The sequence below is a fragment of the Cydia strobilella genome, chromosome 3, assembly GCF_947568885.1.
Source record: "Cydia strobilella chromosome 3, ilCydStro3.1, whole genome shotgun sequence".
NCBI lineage: Eukaryota > Metazoa > Arthropoda > Insecta > Lepidoptera > Tortricidae > Cydia > Cydia strobilella.
The window spans coordinates 19,091,115-19,107,075 of NC_086043.1; the positions used below are offsets into that span (position 1 = coordinate 19,091,115).

The 15,961-nt window shown below is 40.8% G+C and overlaps 1 protein-coding gene across 2 annotated transcripts in view; it reads left to right on the top strand.

Moving 5' to 3' along the window:
• Nucleotides 1-15,302, top strand: part of LOC134756046 (transcription factor Ken) — a 40,015-nt gene extending 24,713 nt beyond the window's left edge. For both annotated transcript variants that reach the window (XM_063692828.1, XM_063692829.1), the window contains exons 2-5: nucleotides 7,893-8,075; nucleotides 9,363-9,483; nucleotides 10,421-10,870; nucleotides 11,879-15,302. In XM_063692828.1, the coding sequence (XP_063548898.1) occupies nucleotides 7,893-8,075; nucleotides 9,363-9,483; nucleotides 10,421-10,870; nucleotides 11,879-12,811 (1,687 nt within the window). In that variant the 3' untranslated portion in view covers nucleotides 12,812-15,302. The remainder of the gene's footprint in view (nucleotides 1-7,892; nucleotides 8,076-9,362; nucleotides 9,484-10,420; nucleotides 10,871-11,878) is intronic.
• The last annotated feature ends 659 nt before the right edge of the window (nucleotides 15,303-15,961 follow it).

Genomic DNA, 15,961 nt, shown 5'->3' on the forward strand with positions numbered 1-15,961 from the left:
TTATCATTAGTCATAATTCTAAAACCGTTAACATTTCAGGATTTTCGTCAGGTTATCCTATAGATAGGTTTGTTTTATGGCAATCCTGAAAAGTTACGCGTTTCTGAGAAAAACCAAATTGTGACTAACGAAAATGCGGACAAACTATACATTATGACTTAATACTTGATGGGAAACAATAGAGACCCATTTATTGTATAGACTGTCTGTAGTATAATGATGCGTTTTGTATCGAATAATAGACCGCTTTGTTCCCCGTATGTGTTAATTTTCTTTATAGACATGTAAACATACATATCTCATATTTGTATAAGCTGAAGCCTCACTTTCTGCTTTGCCACTCCACTACTTCGTGTTACGCACTTCCACCGCCCGTGCGAACTACTTTCGCTTTTCCTTTTCGATGTAACCAGTACGATATACTAACGTTAATATAAACATAACACCCACACTTTTCAGTTTGTGAAATGTTTACCTTATAAACAACATGATTGATTTTTGATTAAGTAGTTTTTACGTAAGGTTACGTCTGTAACGCACTAAATTAAGTTTCAGTCTTTTCCAGTCTAGATCAAATGCCACTTTCGATTATTGCCTAACTAGACAGCGAAAGTGTAAACTTTTTTCTCAATCCTACGCTCCAGTAGCCGGGTGTCTTGTACAATTTCACTTGCAACACCGGCATCGCGAAACATTTCGTAAAACGACTGCCGTCAAACAAACCTTTATTGTTTCCGGCGTTTCACACAGTTAATTGTCATCTGTAAGAGTTATAAATACTAGTTTTTTTAACATTTAACGTTTGTATAGGTTTATTTTTATTGTATTAATAGATAATGAATTTTATCATATTCTTCTTTTGTAAAATGGCTTTCATCAAATTTAGGTATGATGATTTCGCCAATGTCAAAATTGTGCCCGTAGAGCAGTTCGGTAGTTGTTTTTTGTAAAGTAATAGCTAGACGATGGATTGGAAAAGAAAGGTTTTTTTTTTATAAACTGATCGGCGATTAGCCCTAGTCACACCTGATAGAAAAGTGAAGACAGGGCCTAAGTAGAGCTCACCGGTTCAGTAACAGCCTATTCACTCTTGTTAAACGCGTTTCAAGACTAATTCTTCATTAGCACACTTCTGGTTGAAGAAAATACACTTTTGACACAGACAGATTAGGTATAATATCCATAACAAATGCAGATCGAATTCATAAACCGTTATTACAGTCAGAACATGACTGTAGGGTGTTTTTTCAACGTCTAGCCAAGCCATGATCAGCGAGCTCAATTTGTAGGTCATACTGAACAACTTAGCCCCCCGGAACCGCAATCGCAAAAAAATGCTGTTTCACAAGTAACTCCAAGATTCAATAATTCATTGTGTATGAAACACTGTATATACTTATGCGTAAAATACACGCTTTGATCTGCGTTAAATCCGCTATAAATAAATTGCTCCCAATATCTTTGAACATTGTGTACCCGATAAGATGGGTGTTACCATTAGATAAATCATAGGCGCCGTACTAAAGGTTTATGGAACAATTATCACATACGGTTCTCGCAATTCTCTCTTACTCCTAATACGGTGACATTCTCATAAAAACCTTAATGACTATCTAGAATCGCTGGATCTAGTAAACGATTGTAATGCTGCCTTCTAGGTCGCTACGTGCTTAATTAGTGTGGGCAGCCATTACCTATGGCCGGCGTTTCTTTTATGATCAGGCCTTGGCATAGACTACCTCCGCAGACTCCGCACGATAAAGCAAATGAGAAAACTTGCGGTCACCACACAGGCGCTCTTTTACTTGAAAATGAAGGTATCTATCTCTCATACTTTATTAGAATAATGTGCGGTGACCGCCAGTTCCCTTGTATTAAACGGTCCATCTAGTGGACAAGTAGTCTCTGAGCCTTGGACTGAACACTTGATTCTCTGACTGATTGATATAATGTAATTATCGCTCGTAGCAGTTTTGTTTTCTTCCTGATCTATTCGTTAGGTTTTTTGTCCGCTCTTGAAATGTGTTGAATATATATAAATCTGCACTTGACTGATTATTAGTGACTATTAAAATAAAGACCTTAACATACGTTAACAGTTATTTCGTAATGCCTATTTCAGTTAAAAACAACATTACTTAACCGAATTACCTTCAATAGTCCAAATTGGGCGGCGACAGGCCAAAGAGATTGTCTTTTAAGTTTCCAGAATTTTGTTTATCGACTGTGAAAGTGTTTCCAAGTAAAACGAAGGCCGACCGATGATTATCGAGGAAAAGGCCAAGCCATTCCCTCTTATTTTCATTGAACTTTCAGAATATGTAGCACGTATTTTCATCGCGTCATTAATCATTTGCGAAATAAATTCATTTGTTAAACAATGATGTTTCATGTATGTCGTCGATGATCGCTCGCTAGGGCAGTGAATATATGATATGATAACAAATCGCTTCGTCTTGCAAAGATACTCGTAGCGCCATCTAGCTCTTGTCGAGTAAACAGTCTACTATTGCCATCTGGCGGAAAGCAACACTTTGAGAGCCAGTAAGTGAGAGAAAGTCAATAGTAGTCTTTTGTGTATTCGATAGATGGTGTTAAATTCAAATAAAAACGTTTCTCGTAGCAAAGATATATGTAGCTCCGTATGAGTAAAGTCTAACAAGAAAACATGCCTCGGTAATATGTTTTCGGTTACCGCGATAGTTACTCATGAAATAAAACTATGTTCATAGTTTTATTTCATGCCTCGGTAAATCAAGAAAATGTATGCTCGAATAGATGGCGCCATACCTTTGGCCTATACTCGTGTAGCTGTCGTTGGCGATGGCGACACTGTTTGATATTTAACAATTTTAACACATATCAGTGAAAAAGTAAAACATGGGTCAGTCATATGGCGTTCTAAAAAAACATTTATCATGTGACATGTGTCATTCTCAAGTAAAAAGTACCATTGTTGCTTACTACAAGGGCGCTCTGACAGGTTATTCTTATAGAGATGCAAGCAAATTTCACCCTTATTGCAAGCGACAATGTGGTACCTTTTACTCGATAACGACGCATATATATATATATATATATTTATTCATTTTCATTTTTAGTTTTAATCATTAACATTAACATTTTTAATTTTGTAGTGGCAGTAAATTTACTTCCACTACAAAATTTACTATGACAATAACCCTCTATGCACTCTATTCTCTTTGCTCGTAGTAATTGCTCTCACTGATGCATTTTGTTTGCATCCAATCGTCGGTCTGAAGGATGAATTCATTTCAGGGTTAATCAATTTGTCACCTTTATTAACTGTGAGGTCTTTCGTCTCGAGTCTCCACATTTATTAATGTACCTATGTGTGCACAAGCTCCAAGATTATTCACTCACAGAACCAATAACTATAGGGTGGGCCAATGATAAATGCATTTTAACATTTTTAACGAAGGACGTCAATACGAAATAGTTATTTGTGCAACAAGAGAGGAAAGTTGGTTTTTCTTGCGAGTGTTTATTTTGAGTACCGAGAAAGCGAAAGGTTCTATAATTGAATCACGAGCGAAGCGAGTGATTCTAAGGTAGAATCTTGAGCGTAGCGAGGGACTCAAAAACACGAGATGTAAAATAACTTTGCTCTCGTGTTGCACACATAATTTTTCACCTCAGTAGTGAGAACATATTAAGGTTAAAATGTATTTCGAATTACACAGAATAAACAGAAAAAAAAGTATTATAATATGTACGATACGATAAGATACGATACGAGACGGGACGGGACCGGACCGGACCGGACCGGACCGGACCGTACCGTACCGTACCGTACCGTACCGTACCGTACCGTACCGAACCGTACCGAACCGTGCCGTACCGTACCGTACCGTGCCGTGCCGTGTCGTACCGTACCGTACCGTATCTCGTACCGTAGTATAAAGTTCATGGCCTTCACTAAATTAAAAAGCTACATTGTTTCACTCCCTGGAGTGAGGAAAGTCGCACTTTCCTCACTCCAGGGAGTGACGAAAGTAGGCTTGTTCGAGCTGCTGAGGTGAAAAGAGAATTTATCACGGGCCCACCCTATACTATATAGAATCCGCCGAATTGAGTGTGATTCGCGCCTAAGTCACCAGACATCTCAAAAACCTCAAACTTACATCTGCTGGACATAGGGCACGTTTAATTTTATAGGCTGAAAATAGCGCTGCTTTAAAATAGTTTATAATTGTGTTAATCCTTGTACTTACTATAGATTAATAAGTGTACAAGAACGGCTAAGGTCGCGCAGGGTGGTAGGACCCTGGCTTGATCTGATGCATGCAAAGTGCAGCGTCGGTTCGCTACACACGCACAATGGCGGGCGAGCCGGCGCGCTCCGCTGCGCAGCCGCTGCCCTGAAATACAGATCTGTACCTTTAAACCTAGAGAGACTTATCAGCCTAATGCTGTAGCATAAAACCAACCTAAATGGGAGAGCTTACGGCTCAAAGTTGCACTGTATATAGACAATACATCTAGAAAGACTTAACTTCCTAATGTTGAAGGCTAAACCCTACCTAAACGGGAGAAGCTTATGATTCTAAATTGGACTTATATACAAGGCGTAATCTTCAGACCCAAAGAGACTTAATTTGTATATACTGCAACATAAAATGAATCATGAAGTGAAGGTTTTCAGTGTTTTTAATCTTAATGATTTATAAATATAGGATTGGTTAGGTGTAGCACACGACCCCCCGCGGGTTGCTCACCTTGTCGTGGTGGAGGGACTTAGTAACCGTGGCTTGGTCACCCACGGTGAAGCGAAGAGGCAACCAGGGCCGGCCTGTTTGGGTCGCGGGCTGGCCCGAGGAGGACGCTCCAAGTGGGCTGGTTTAGCCCGCTTGTGATGCGCCGAAGGTGGACCGTCGAGGAAGAGGAGTGTCGGTATTGCGGTAAGCCGTTCCCCCTATCCTCGGCGGCCGAGGTGGGATCGCAGGGGAAGAGGAGTGATGGTATTTCGATGCGCCACTCTCCCTATCCCCTGCGAACTTGGCGGGGCCGTTCCGCTGTAGCGGCGTTGGTGGGGCTGCAGAGGAAGAGGAGTGTCGGTGTTACGATGTGCCGTTCTCCCTGTCCTCTGCAGCCGAGTTGTGGTTTTGCGGCAGAACCATAGACCTGATCTGTCGCCGGGCGCCGGGGAAATTCCTGGCGCCCGTGGCTTCCTTGTGGCGGGCTCGGGGGGGTCCGCTACGATACAGAATGGAAGCCGAGAAGGAAGGCGCGTCTTACCATCTGGCGCGCCTAGCGTGAAGGGCCTTTGGGCATTCGCGAAGGAGCCGCGCTCGTGGGCGGCTGCCGCCGGTGGGGTCGCGGATGGCAAGCGCAAGCGTTCCTTTAACCCCACCAATAGGGCGGCGAGGCGGCATATGGGGGGTTTTTTAGTGGGTACACCGTGGGCCTCATTAACCTAGACGGGAGTCCCACATAACCACTCGGGTCACCCCCCGCACCCGGGTGGTATGCGTAATGCATTTTTCCCTCCTAACAAAAAAAAAGAAAAAAAAAAAAAGGTGTAGCACACGAAAACGGTGCACTTAAAATCAATTAATTGCTTTGTCGTTTTGGGTACAATTGAAAAGTCTTATTAAAGGTTTCACGTTTGGGGTTTTAAGTGGTTAATTTTTTATATATATATTAGTGGTTAAAAACATGTAAATAGTAATATTTAACTAGCACCAAGCTGGAAACATGATTCAAACATACATGGTGTAGGTATTAAAAATAGGTACAGCAGTGTAAGTATATTGGAATGCTTAGGTACCTACATACCAGCATAAATAAGTTATTTGTAGGCGGTTCATCTTGAATTTATATAGCCTACAAGCAAGGCTAAACTCAACCTACGAATAGTTATAAAAAAATATCTCATAATCTTTATGATAATTTTAACGTTACAAATAACATGCTCCGAGCTTAACTTAAAGATTACAACGTTAAATATAAAACACAATAATAATTCATCTCGTTAAATTTGTGTAGTGGCTATTATTAATAAGAACGTGACCTTCAATTAGAGGCTTATTAAGACCAATTCGGCCCACATTCATCGCCTCGGGAAAACTCTACCACACGCTCACGCGCACACGAAAAGATTATCTCACACATCTACCTACTGTTTTTTCTTTATTTGTAATTTGAATGACTTCATGTTTCCCGCGCCCAAGGAAATGTTACTTGATTCTCTTCTTTGTTCTGCGACCGTTTTTCACAAAGGCTCATTAGAATACAGAGCTGATATAAAGCTAGCTCAAACTCGATATCCTAGTTTGCATATAATTATCGGTTTTACACAATTGCGGTATTATCCGCATAATTGTGCGACAGCCGTGAAAGGCCGATACGTGTCGACCTCGCGGGCTTTTACCCGCTCGAAAACCTATTTTCCTTTCTAACTAAGCAAAAAATAAATTGCCTCAAACCAGCACGACGAAAACGTATAACCTTCGACAATAGATTAAGTCGGCACTCATCCTTACAGCGCAGAATCTTCTCACTTGATTTACGTGTGAATTTATTCACTGCTTTGTTAAACGGTCAATATACCGCGACCTTGTCAGTAAAATGATTACAAAATCGTGACACTACGCACTTGGGATCGTTAGCATGCGCGAGAACGTTCCGAGGACCGACTATCTAGTTGCAGTGTTTATGTTCAAATCCCGCAATTAAATGTGACTTTTAAGAGAAACGGAGGAATAACGCAACACTAACAATGAGCCGCTCTTGTGACCCCGCGTTTGCTAAACGCCACACAATGCTAAGAAGCGCTGCTGATCGTCTTTTAAGCGATCTTGCTGCGCTATTGTTGTTAATGGCACATTGCGTTTTATAGAGCCAAGGTCGCTTGCGACAGACTTTCTAGATGGGACTTCTGTTTTGGCGGGCCTAGAGCACATCAAAACCGTCCGGACTCATTTAAATTCTCGGCGCCTCTTAACCTTTGTAATTTGGTTAGGAAATCACTTAAATAGTTTAGGTAATAGCCATTGTGTGCCATCTTAGAATGAATAGTTGGTAAAATCAATTTAAATCCGATGATATTGAAACGTTCGTAACAGTTCATTGGTTGCAACCTTGTTTTCCTTTACACTATTTTCAGTGTGGCATCGAATGAGATCAATGAACCGAAGTTATGAGCATCGATGTTGGCATGATTTCACTTATTCGTGCTGTGAATTACACAATTTGAAGGATCACGAAGATACACAGCTGTAAAGTTTAACATTAATGAGCATACACGTTTTAATTAAAGGAGATAATGGCAATTAAATTGTAATATTACGTTTATTTCTCACGAAGTTACAATAGTTTTAATTGTCGCAACGGTTTCACACCATTTTGATAAGTGTGTCGGCGACGAAATGTGCCTTATCTCGCGTTGAAAATTTAATCTCGGCGCCGAGCTTCAATCTCTGATCTTTCTAAAGATAACTAAGGTACTTAAACTTTGCAAAACCAGTACCTATTAACCACGTCGCGAGGCACAAATTTACAGATATGATCTAAAAACATATAGGAGACAGACACAATTTTGTCGCAATGACATCTAAAGGTATGTAAATAAGTAGTTCACTACCATACCTTCACGTTTTTCATGAGGTATTTACCTTTCCTTTGGGACGTCCTGGCGTTCTTGCGAAATTAAATTTATCTTACCTTTGTGAAGATACTTCGTAACGCTGCGTCTTACGTAGACGAACACTCGCGAACGCGAAGCGAAGCGAATTCATTTATTTCATAGTACCTAATAAGGTTTATTCCGTTCGCCTTCCTCTGTAGTGCTGGAGCAACAGGCTTTCTAGTTCTATTTCAAGCTCACTAGTCTTGCCCATTTGCTAATCCTCTGCCTCCTTCTTCCGCAGTGCTGGAATGATGGGCGAGGGCCTGCTGACTCTCACGTACGGCAAGCACCACGCCTGCATCCTGAACGAGGTGGGCGCGGCGTGGCGCGGCGCGCGCTACTCCGACCTCGTGCTGGTGTGCGACGACGCCGTGCCGCTGGCCGCGCACCGCATCGTCATGGCCGCGGCTAGCCCGCTCATCAGGTAACTGACTCTCCCTGATCCTGAACGAGGTGTGCGCGGCGCGCGCTACTCCGACCTCGTGCTGGTGCGCGACGACGGCGTGCCGCTGGCCGCGCACCACATTGTCATGGCCGCGGTTAGCCCGCTCATCAGGTAACTGACTCTATCTGCTCCTGAATGAGGAGGGCTTCTTACTCCTCGGCAACGGAACGCACGCTCACCGATCGCCATAAATTTTTGGCGTCAGCGTTGAGCGTGCATTCTCCTGACGCTCTAAGCGTGCGATCTTGCTCTTACCGTCGAAACAGGAAGAAAAGTCTGTTTATTCCGCTTGCCGACCTACCAAGTGAGATTATTAACAACTTCAAGCAAAGATATTGAGGTACACAGAGAAGAGCATCCAAAACCAAACAACAAGGAACAGACCACAATGTTCGCACACCTTTGTAAATACAAACGTATACGTATCTTAGAATGATAATATTATCATTCTTACTTAAGGCTATATAGCCTTCATACCTACATTTTATCCATTTAGACGTATTAACAGATGTTTTACTACAATACAGACAGGTAATTTCAGTTTGACTGATAAATTATTTGCTTAAGTGTGTTGTTTTCTCCCTAATGCCTATTATTCATTGTCATGGCATGACATTTATCGGTCACCGCGGTGCCCTCTGAGTAAGAATGAAGTCATAAAAGTATCTCCGTATTAAGGACCATAGACGAATCAAAAACTATCATCATTCATATGTACCTCATGTACTAATCATCTTGACTAGTCATATAGGTATGTACTATAACTTCATGAACGTGGTTATTAGGATGTGTAGGTAAGATGAAGACAATGCTCGTTCTAAATATTTAATAACAATGCCCAAGCCACAAATCATCAGCCACAAACTAGGCCAAGATCTTGCGGCCCTGGAGGCAAACCCAGCCGCAAACTAGAGACATTTAGAATATTCACTTGTTCAATTAAGTGCGCACAATGAAAGGTGTTTGCATTATGACGGTATTTTGGTAAAGCAATGACTAATAGGTAGTTTAAATTACATTTTGTAACGCCAAACGTCTTTATACAGGTTTCTTCGGGTACTTTGACCTGCGAACTTATCGATCTGGCCCGCGAAAATACCCAAATAAAAATAACATCAATTCGGCACGCGAAAATTCTCTTGAGTCAAAAAGTTTTGAGACCTTGAGGCGTTAATGACGTTGCGTAAAAGTTCACAAAACTGACAAAACACGCCTTCTCGATTTGACAAATACTTTCGTTGCTAATTAAGAACTTATCATTTCCAGGAAAATCCTCGATGACACGCCGGCCACGGAGAGCCCAGTCACCATCCACATGTCGGGCATCAACAGCACGCTGATGAGGCATCTCCTTGTGTTCCTCTACAGCGGCCAGGCCTACATCGAAGTGAGTATTGCAAAGTAGTCAGAAATTTAGTCGTCCTGTTTTTTTTTTGTATATATTTGTGTTACATATATAATGTACAGCACGATCACAAACATTCGTCTCTTACTAGAGGAAGGTAAATATAAGGAATCAACATGGACATATTGGTCATTTTCTTTAAGCTTTTATGCATAGGTACTTACTTTGTAGAATGTAAAAAATATATTAATCTGACTTACTTTGCTTAAATTCGCTGTCCCCAAAAAGGGTTTTTTTTGCAGACGACTGTATCATAGAATCAAAAAAGATTTCCAAAATAACAGTAAACAACATACATTAAACATAAACTTTTCTCAGAAAAAATCAAACAGTATTTTACCAAAAGGTCGCAATATAAAGGTCGCCGTCAGCAGGGTGTTCATCCTCACAGCCTAGAACCTAAATGGTCGCGTACTGTGCTGTTTAAGAGGAATTTCCTCCCGCGGACGCTTCTGCTGAGGAATGCCGAGGTTTTCCCGAGGGGTATGGGGTTCTTCAAGAAAGGAGTGTACAGGTCTTTAAAGGGTCGGCAAGGCGCATGTAATATCTCTGCTGTTGCAGGCGTCCATAGGCTACGGTGACTGCTTACCATCAGGCGGGACGTATGCTTGTTTGCCACCAACGTGGTATTAAAAAACATCTTAGGTCACATCCACATATTTATATGAACACGATCAAATCACGATCAAATGCCGAGGTTTTCCCGAGGGGCTACAGTATGGGGTTCTTCAAGAAAGGAGTGTACAGGTCTTTAAAGGGTCGGCAAGGCGCATGTAATATCTCTGTTGTTGCAGGCGTCCATAGGCTACGGTGACTGCTTAACATCAGGCGGGCCGTATGCTTGTTTGCCACCGACGTAGTATAAAAAATATATTTTATTAAGAGTTTTAAAACTAAACGCAACCTTTAATTTTTCCAGTCCGGAGAAATCGATGACATGCAAGAACTGTTCGAGCTCCTAGAAATTAAGTCAGACGTTTGGAAATCAACAAAGGAACGCCAGCAAGCGGAAGAACGGAACAGATCTTGCGACAGACAAAAAGCGAAAACCCTCAAAACGGACATCAACAGCAATGAAAGCAGTAAACACGACGCACCATCAGGCTCTTCGCATTCAGAAAGCGACCGAGTAACACCAAGCGCCGGCTTCAGCAAAGACAAAGAAGAATTAAGTATAAAGAAAGAGAACTCGAGTAGTAACGATGAGAGGGATGATGAGGAGCAGGAGGATAAGGAGTGCGGGCGGCTGGCGGGGCGGCGGAGAAGCTCCTCCAACCCGGTCAACCTGTCGGTGGCCAGGACCTCGGAGAACGCGGGCAGTGAGCACGAGGACTCGCAGGATGTTGACGTGGAAACAGTTGCAGCAAAGGTAATTTAACATTGATTAACAACAGTAAATTCAAACACCAATAATTATTTTTCACCTCAGCAGCTCGAACAAGCCTACTTTCGTCACTCCCTGTAGTGAGGAAAGTGCGACTTTCCTCACTCCAGGTAGTGAAACAAAGTAGCTTTTTAATTTAGTGAAGGCCATGAATTACCACTTCATACTTTTATTACAATTTTTTTTTTAATTTCTCTTTATTATTCTGTGTAATTCGCAATACATTTTAACCTTTTATATGTTACTACTGAGGTGAAAAATTATGTGTGCAACACGAGAGCAGTTATTTTACATCTCGTGTTTTTGAGTCCCTCGCTACGCTCAAGATTCTAACTTAGAATCACTCGCTTCGCTCGTGATTCAATTATAGAAACTTACTTTCTCGGGAATCGAAATAAACACTCGCAAGAAAAACCGACTTTCCTCTCTTGTTGCACAAATAACTATTGTTAGGTATTTTAAAAGTCACAGAAATTTATAATCTAACTATATTACAATTGATCTTTATCAAACCTTATAAACAATCGTGAGTTTGATTTTATCTTGACTATGAATCCAAAACGAAGGCTTATGAATTAAGTATGTGGGGTTGGATATGTTTGAGTCGAATCTTCCACAGTAGCATCAACTGTCAGTTATCAAAAATGAATTTTGGTCTCATCGTCTGTGCTATACCTATAATAACAGACTTCCAAAATGAAAAGGTTCCATGTGCAAAACCAAAAACCATAGCCATGTTAAAGTTTTTAAATTGTTCGACTTAGATATTAATATCTGGGAGACCTAGCTAGATCGATTTTTCGCCCCCGAAAACCCCCATATAGCAAATTTCATCGAAATCGTTCGAGCCGTTTCCGAAATCCCCGAAATATATAAATATATATACCAGAATTGCAGGTTTAAAATTTAATTCGAGGTATCAAAGTAAAGATGAGTGTTACGATTATGTTGGCGTCTAAATATATTAAAAAAAAATTGTTTCGTCTTTTTCAGAACGTTAACAGAAGAAGATCTACTTCATCCAGTCAAGAAGATCCACCGCCTGAAACCATGTACAGAAGACAGTTACTTAGTGATCGATTAGGCCGAGGAATCGAGAGGGCGAAGCGGAAGTCACACTATATAGAACCTCCAGAGCTCGATTTACGGACTGTAAAACTAGAAGATTACGCGCATCTTAAACCTCCTGACGCAGATCTGATGTCACTCGTGCAGACTTCACCGGAGAATTATGTTGTAACACCTCATCGGAAACGACGACCTGGCTTTCACAACTCTCCTTCTCAGAATCCTCCGTTCGTTTCATTTCCACCAAGTTACTTAGAAGAGATGGCGCATCTGCGGTATACGCAAGGAACGGGCAGTGTGGCTGCAGTAGCTGCCGGAGCTCGTCTCGGAGCGCTGCACCCGCTCAGTGCGTCCGCGCCGCCCTACCTTCCCGAAAGGAGCGTGACGCCTCCCGCGGGAGCGCATGATGACGGCCTAAAATACCGACCTCCCAGCGCAGGTTCGTGGGGACCCTGGCTCTGTCAGCCTCAAATGGGTGGCGACGAACCTCCATCGGCGGAGCACGAACAAGGCTCCAGCAAACAAGCGCCAGTTCGGGAGTACCGCTGTGAGTATTGCGGCAAACAATTCGGCATGTCGTGGAATCTCAAGACTCACCTCCGAGTCCACACAGGCGAGAAACCTTTCGCCTGCCGGCTCTGCGTGGCCATGTTCAAGCAGAAAGCGCACCTGCTAAAGCACTTGTGTTCGGTCCATCGCAACGTGATATCGTCGAGCGACAACGACGGCCGGACCAACACACCCGGCCGGTTCAACTGCTGCTTCTGCCAGCTGACGTTTGAGGCGTTACCGGAACTCATCAGACACTTGTCGGGCCCGCACAATAGCTTGCTCCTCAGCAAGAACCTGCACGAATGACGCACGCCCGCCTGACGCGTGCCCACGCGTGTCCATGGACTTTAAAACTTTCTCTCAATCCGAGAGTTCAATTGTGATATGTGTTTAAGAAGGTAATAATTATAGGTGTAAGTAAGACATGTGATGTCGCAGAGCGATACTCATGAAGCATTCACAGGAGAAGGTCGCTGCGGGTGTGATGCTGGTGTAAATGTTTAATAAATCACATGTTTGCCGCATGGGTCCAAATTTTTATAATTTGTTTAAAAATTATAAACCGGGACCAATACCTTCCGAGATAGTATTTATTTGAAAGATGTATTTCATTATTAAGTAAAGTTATTTAAAAGCCACCGACACATTAATTTCTTAAGAATAGAAAATAAACACGTATGTCAACGGAAAGTTGCGAAGTGTGTAAGGCCTAAAGTAACGTGAACTACCTCTTAATTTATATCTGTAATCGAAGAGACCGTGGTGACGTTGAAAAGTGTTTATCTTTGACTCGATGACTTCGTCTTCCGCTCCGCCGGTCAATGATTCTAGTCAGAATTGGAACTAAGAATTAGTCAATCAGAGTCAAGGTTACTCACTTTTATTGGAATATTTTGTACCTGTCAACAAATTGTAGGTAGGTTAAACATTAAAAACTTTTGAATCATCAAGGCCTATTGAATAGGTATCGCTTCTGTAAAGCTGTTTTAATTCCACCACAAGTTCCATTGAATGCATGACTTGGCATTTCGCAGCTTTTTAACGACATCTTACAATCTCAACATTAGATATTACCGTATATGTATAATTTCTAAAGTAGAAGAAAAATGTGTTCGTATTAATTCTATTTTTGTATAAAGCCGTATCCTTCCATTCGTTTGTGCCGAATATTTGCTATGTGGATGAGCACCAAAGATTTGTGAAGCATTAGATCTTTTGGCGATTATGTTACGGGCAAAAGCCTTTAAAATGTGTTATGAATATTTGCGCCAAATTCCAAAGAAATTTAGTAACGCACAATACTTTTCCAATACGCTCTTTAAATTTCCGGATTTTGCCCGTAATATACCCAATTAAGAGAAATTAAAGGGACCTGAAATGATTTTGATTTTTTATACTTAAGGCATAGGTACCAATTGAATAATCTCAAGAAGTATTGTTATTAACTTTATTCCTACGAACATTTCCGTATTTCCACTACGGCCTTTTATACTAAGCTTGAATAACTTTCTATTTTTTATTATTTTTGCGTCTTATTAGCGTAATTGAAGCTTATCAGGCAATATTTCCAAATGAATAATGTAATGTAACAATAGGTATTATATCCTTATTGCGTACGCGTTAATTATGTACGCTTCTTATCGAACACATTCGTGGCCAGTTGATATTAAAACTACATTGTTATAGTGAACACTGGGATATGTTTTCCTATATAGTTCTTCGTTTATCCTTTCTACCGCTTTTTTAGAAGTCTGAACAGTATTTTAGGTTCTATTTGAACACAATCTGAAATGACAATAATTTTTAACTTCACAAGTTTTTCACCCTTCAATAAATAATTATGTTTAAGAGTCAATTAAATCAACGCTGGATTTTCGTTGTGAAATTATACATTCTGTATTCTAAAATACTCATTTTTGTACGTTTATTATTTCTACGTAATAAAGATACGTAGTTACGTCTAATTGAGAATAATTTAGATGTATTTACGGAAACGGTCGCGGAACGTCACGATGTTGCCAGTGATATCAGTCTTATGGAATCTTGGCCGTGACTTTTCCTATTGTTAAACATTTTCTAAATGGTGCCCTGTTAACCAATGCACGACGCATAAATTGCATGAATACTTATTATTATTAAAGTAATTGTACTTCGATGAAAACTAAAGTTACCAACGTGTTGTTCATAACGTAATTATAATGTTAAAAATCGCTTTAATATTCTTTCGAACGTTACCTTTTCTTATACCTGATTTATTTTGTTTTTCTTCTATTTTGTTTTACGTCGAATAATTTTCTTAAAATAATTGGGGAACAAATTTAATATTAAGCATTGTGATGTTGTGGTATCGTTAGATTATTCTTGTGATAATACCCTGTTCTTGTTGTAAGTGAAGACAGGGAACGCCGTCTTCCAATGCGTTTTCCATTTGGATTAGTGTAAAATACGATTAGGATAATTCGAAAGCATGACAAAAGTGACAGTCCATTGCGCCTAAAGTGTGCGGTCTGTAAACCAATTATTCAAAGTCTTCAGTGAATACGTATTCGTTGTGATATGTCGACGCTCGTCGAAGTTGCCTTAAATTTAGTAATAACAATGCAAACTGAACCGTTCTAGATGAACATTCATTCGAAATAATACCTTCTAAAATACATGACGTTGTAAATACTTATAAGTAGATAATGTACATACTAATTAGTTTTAAGTTTAATAATGAAAAAAAGCTTAACTTAAACTTTGTTGAAATTGATTTTCTCTGTTAATTGTAAATTAAAAGTTATCTTGTAAGTTTTCACATAGTGTACAATTTTTGTAGATACCCTACTGTTTAGAACAGCGGTCGGCAACAGGAGCAGACACACGACAACGTCCGATAAAGTCACAACATATTAACAAACTGCGGCCCGGAGTGCGGCCCGCTTCAACTTCGTTAACTACTATGTGGCCCTAGGCTGCTAAAAGGTTGCCGACCGCTGGTTTGGAACAATAACAATCTGTAAAAATGTGTTCTTACCCTAGTAAATTAAATAACGAGAATATTTTAGTTACACACGTGGGTGTCGGTTATTTAGAAATCCTCCTTTGCAATGATCGACGAGCTCGTGTCCTGAACCGAATACAAATTTAAGTTTATTGAAAGAAGTAAGTATGTATGTGAATGGATGTCTCAATAACTGTCGTACCAAATACCCATCAATAAAGACATCAATGCCTTTATCACCTTTCGACCTCAGATGGTAAAACTCGAGCAACAATCTACTTCTGTACTTGAGGGTGAATTGCCGCAGAAATACGTACTTCTTCTTCCTCGGTCCCTCATTGCTTGCTCAGGATCGAGATCATGTGCCCTATGCTCCGTCTCCATAGTGTGCGGTCATAAGCCATTTGGGTCACGCCCTGCATGTTGCCGCCAACCACCCTCTTCACAGCATCAGACCATCTCGTGGGTGTGCT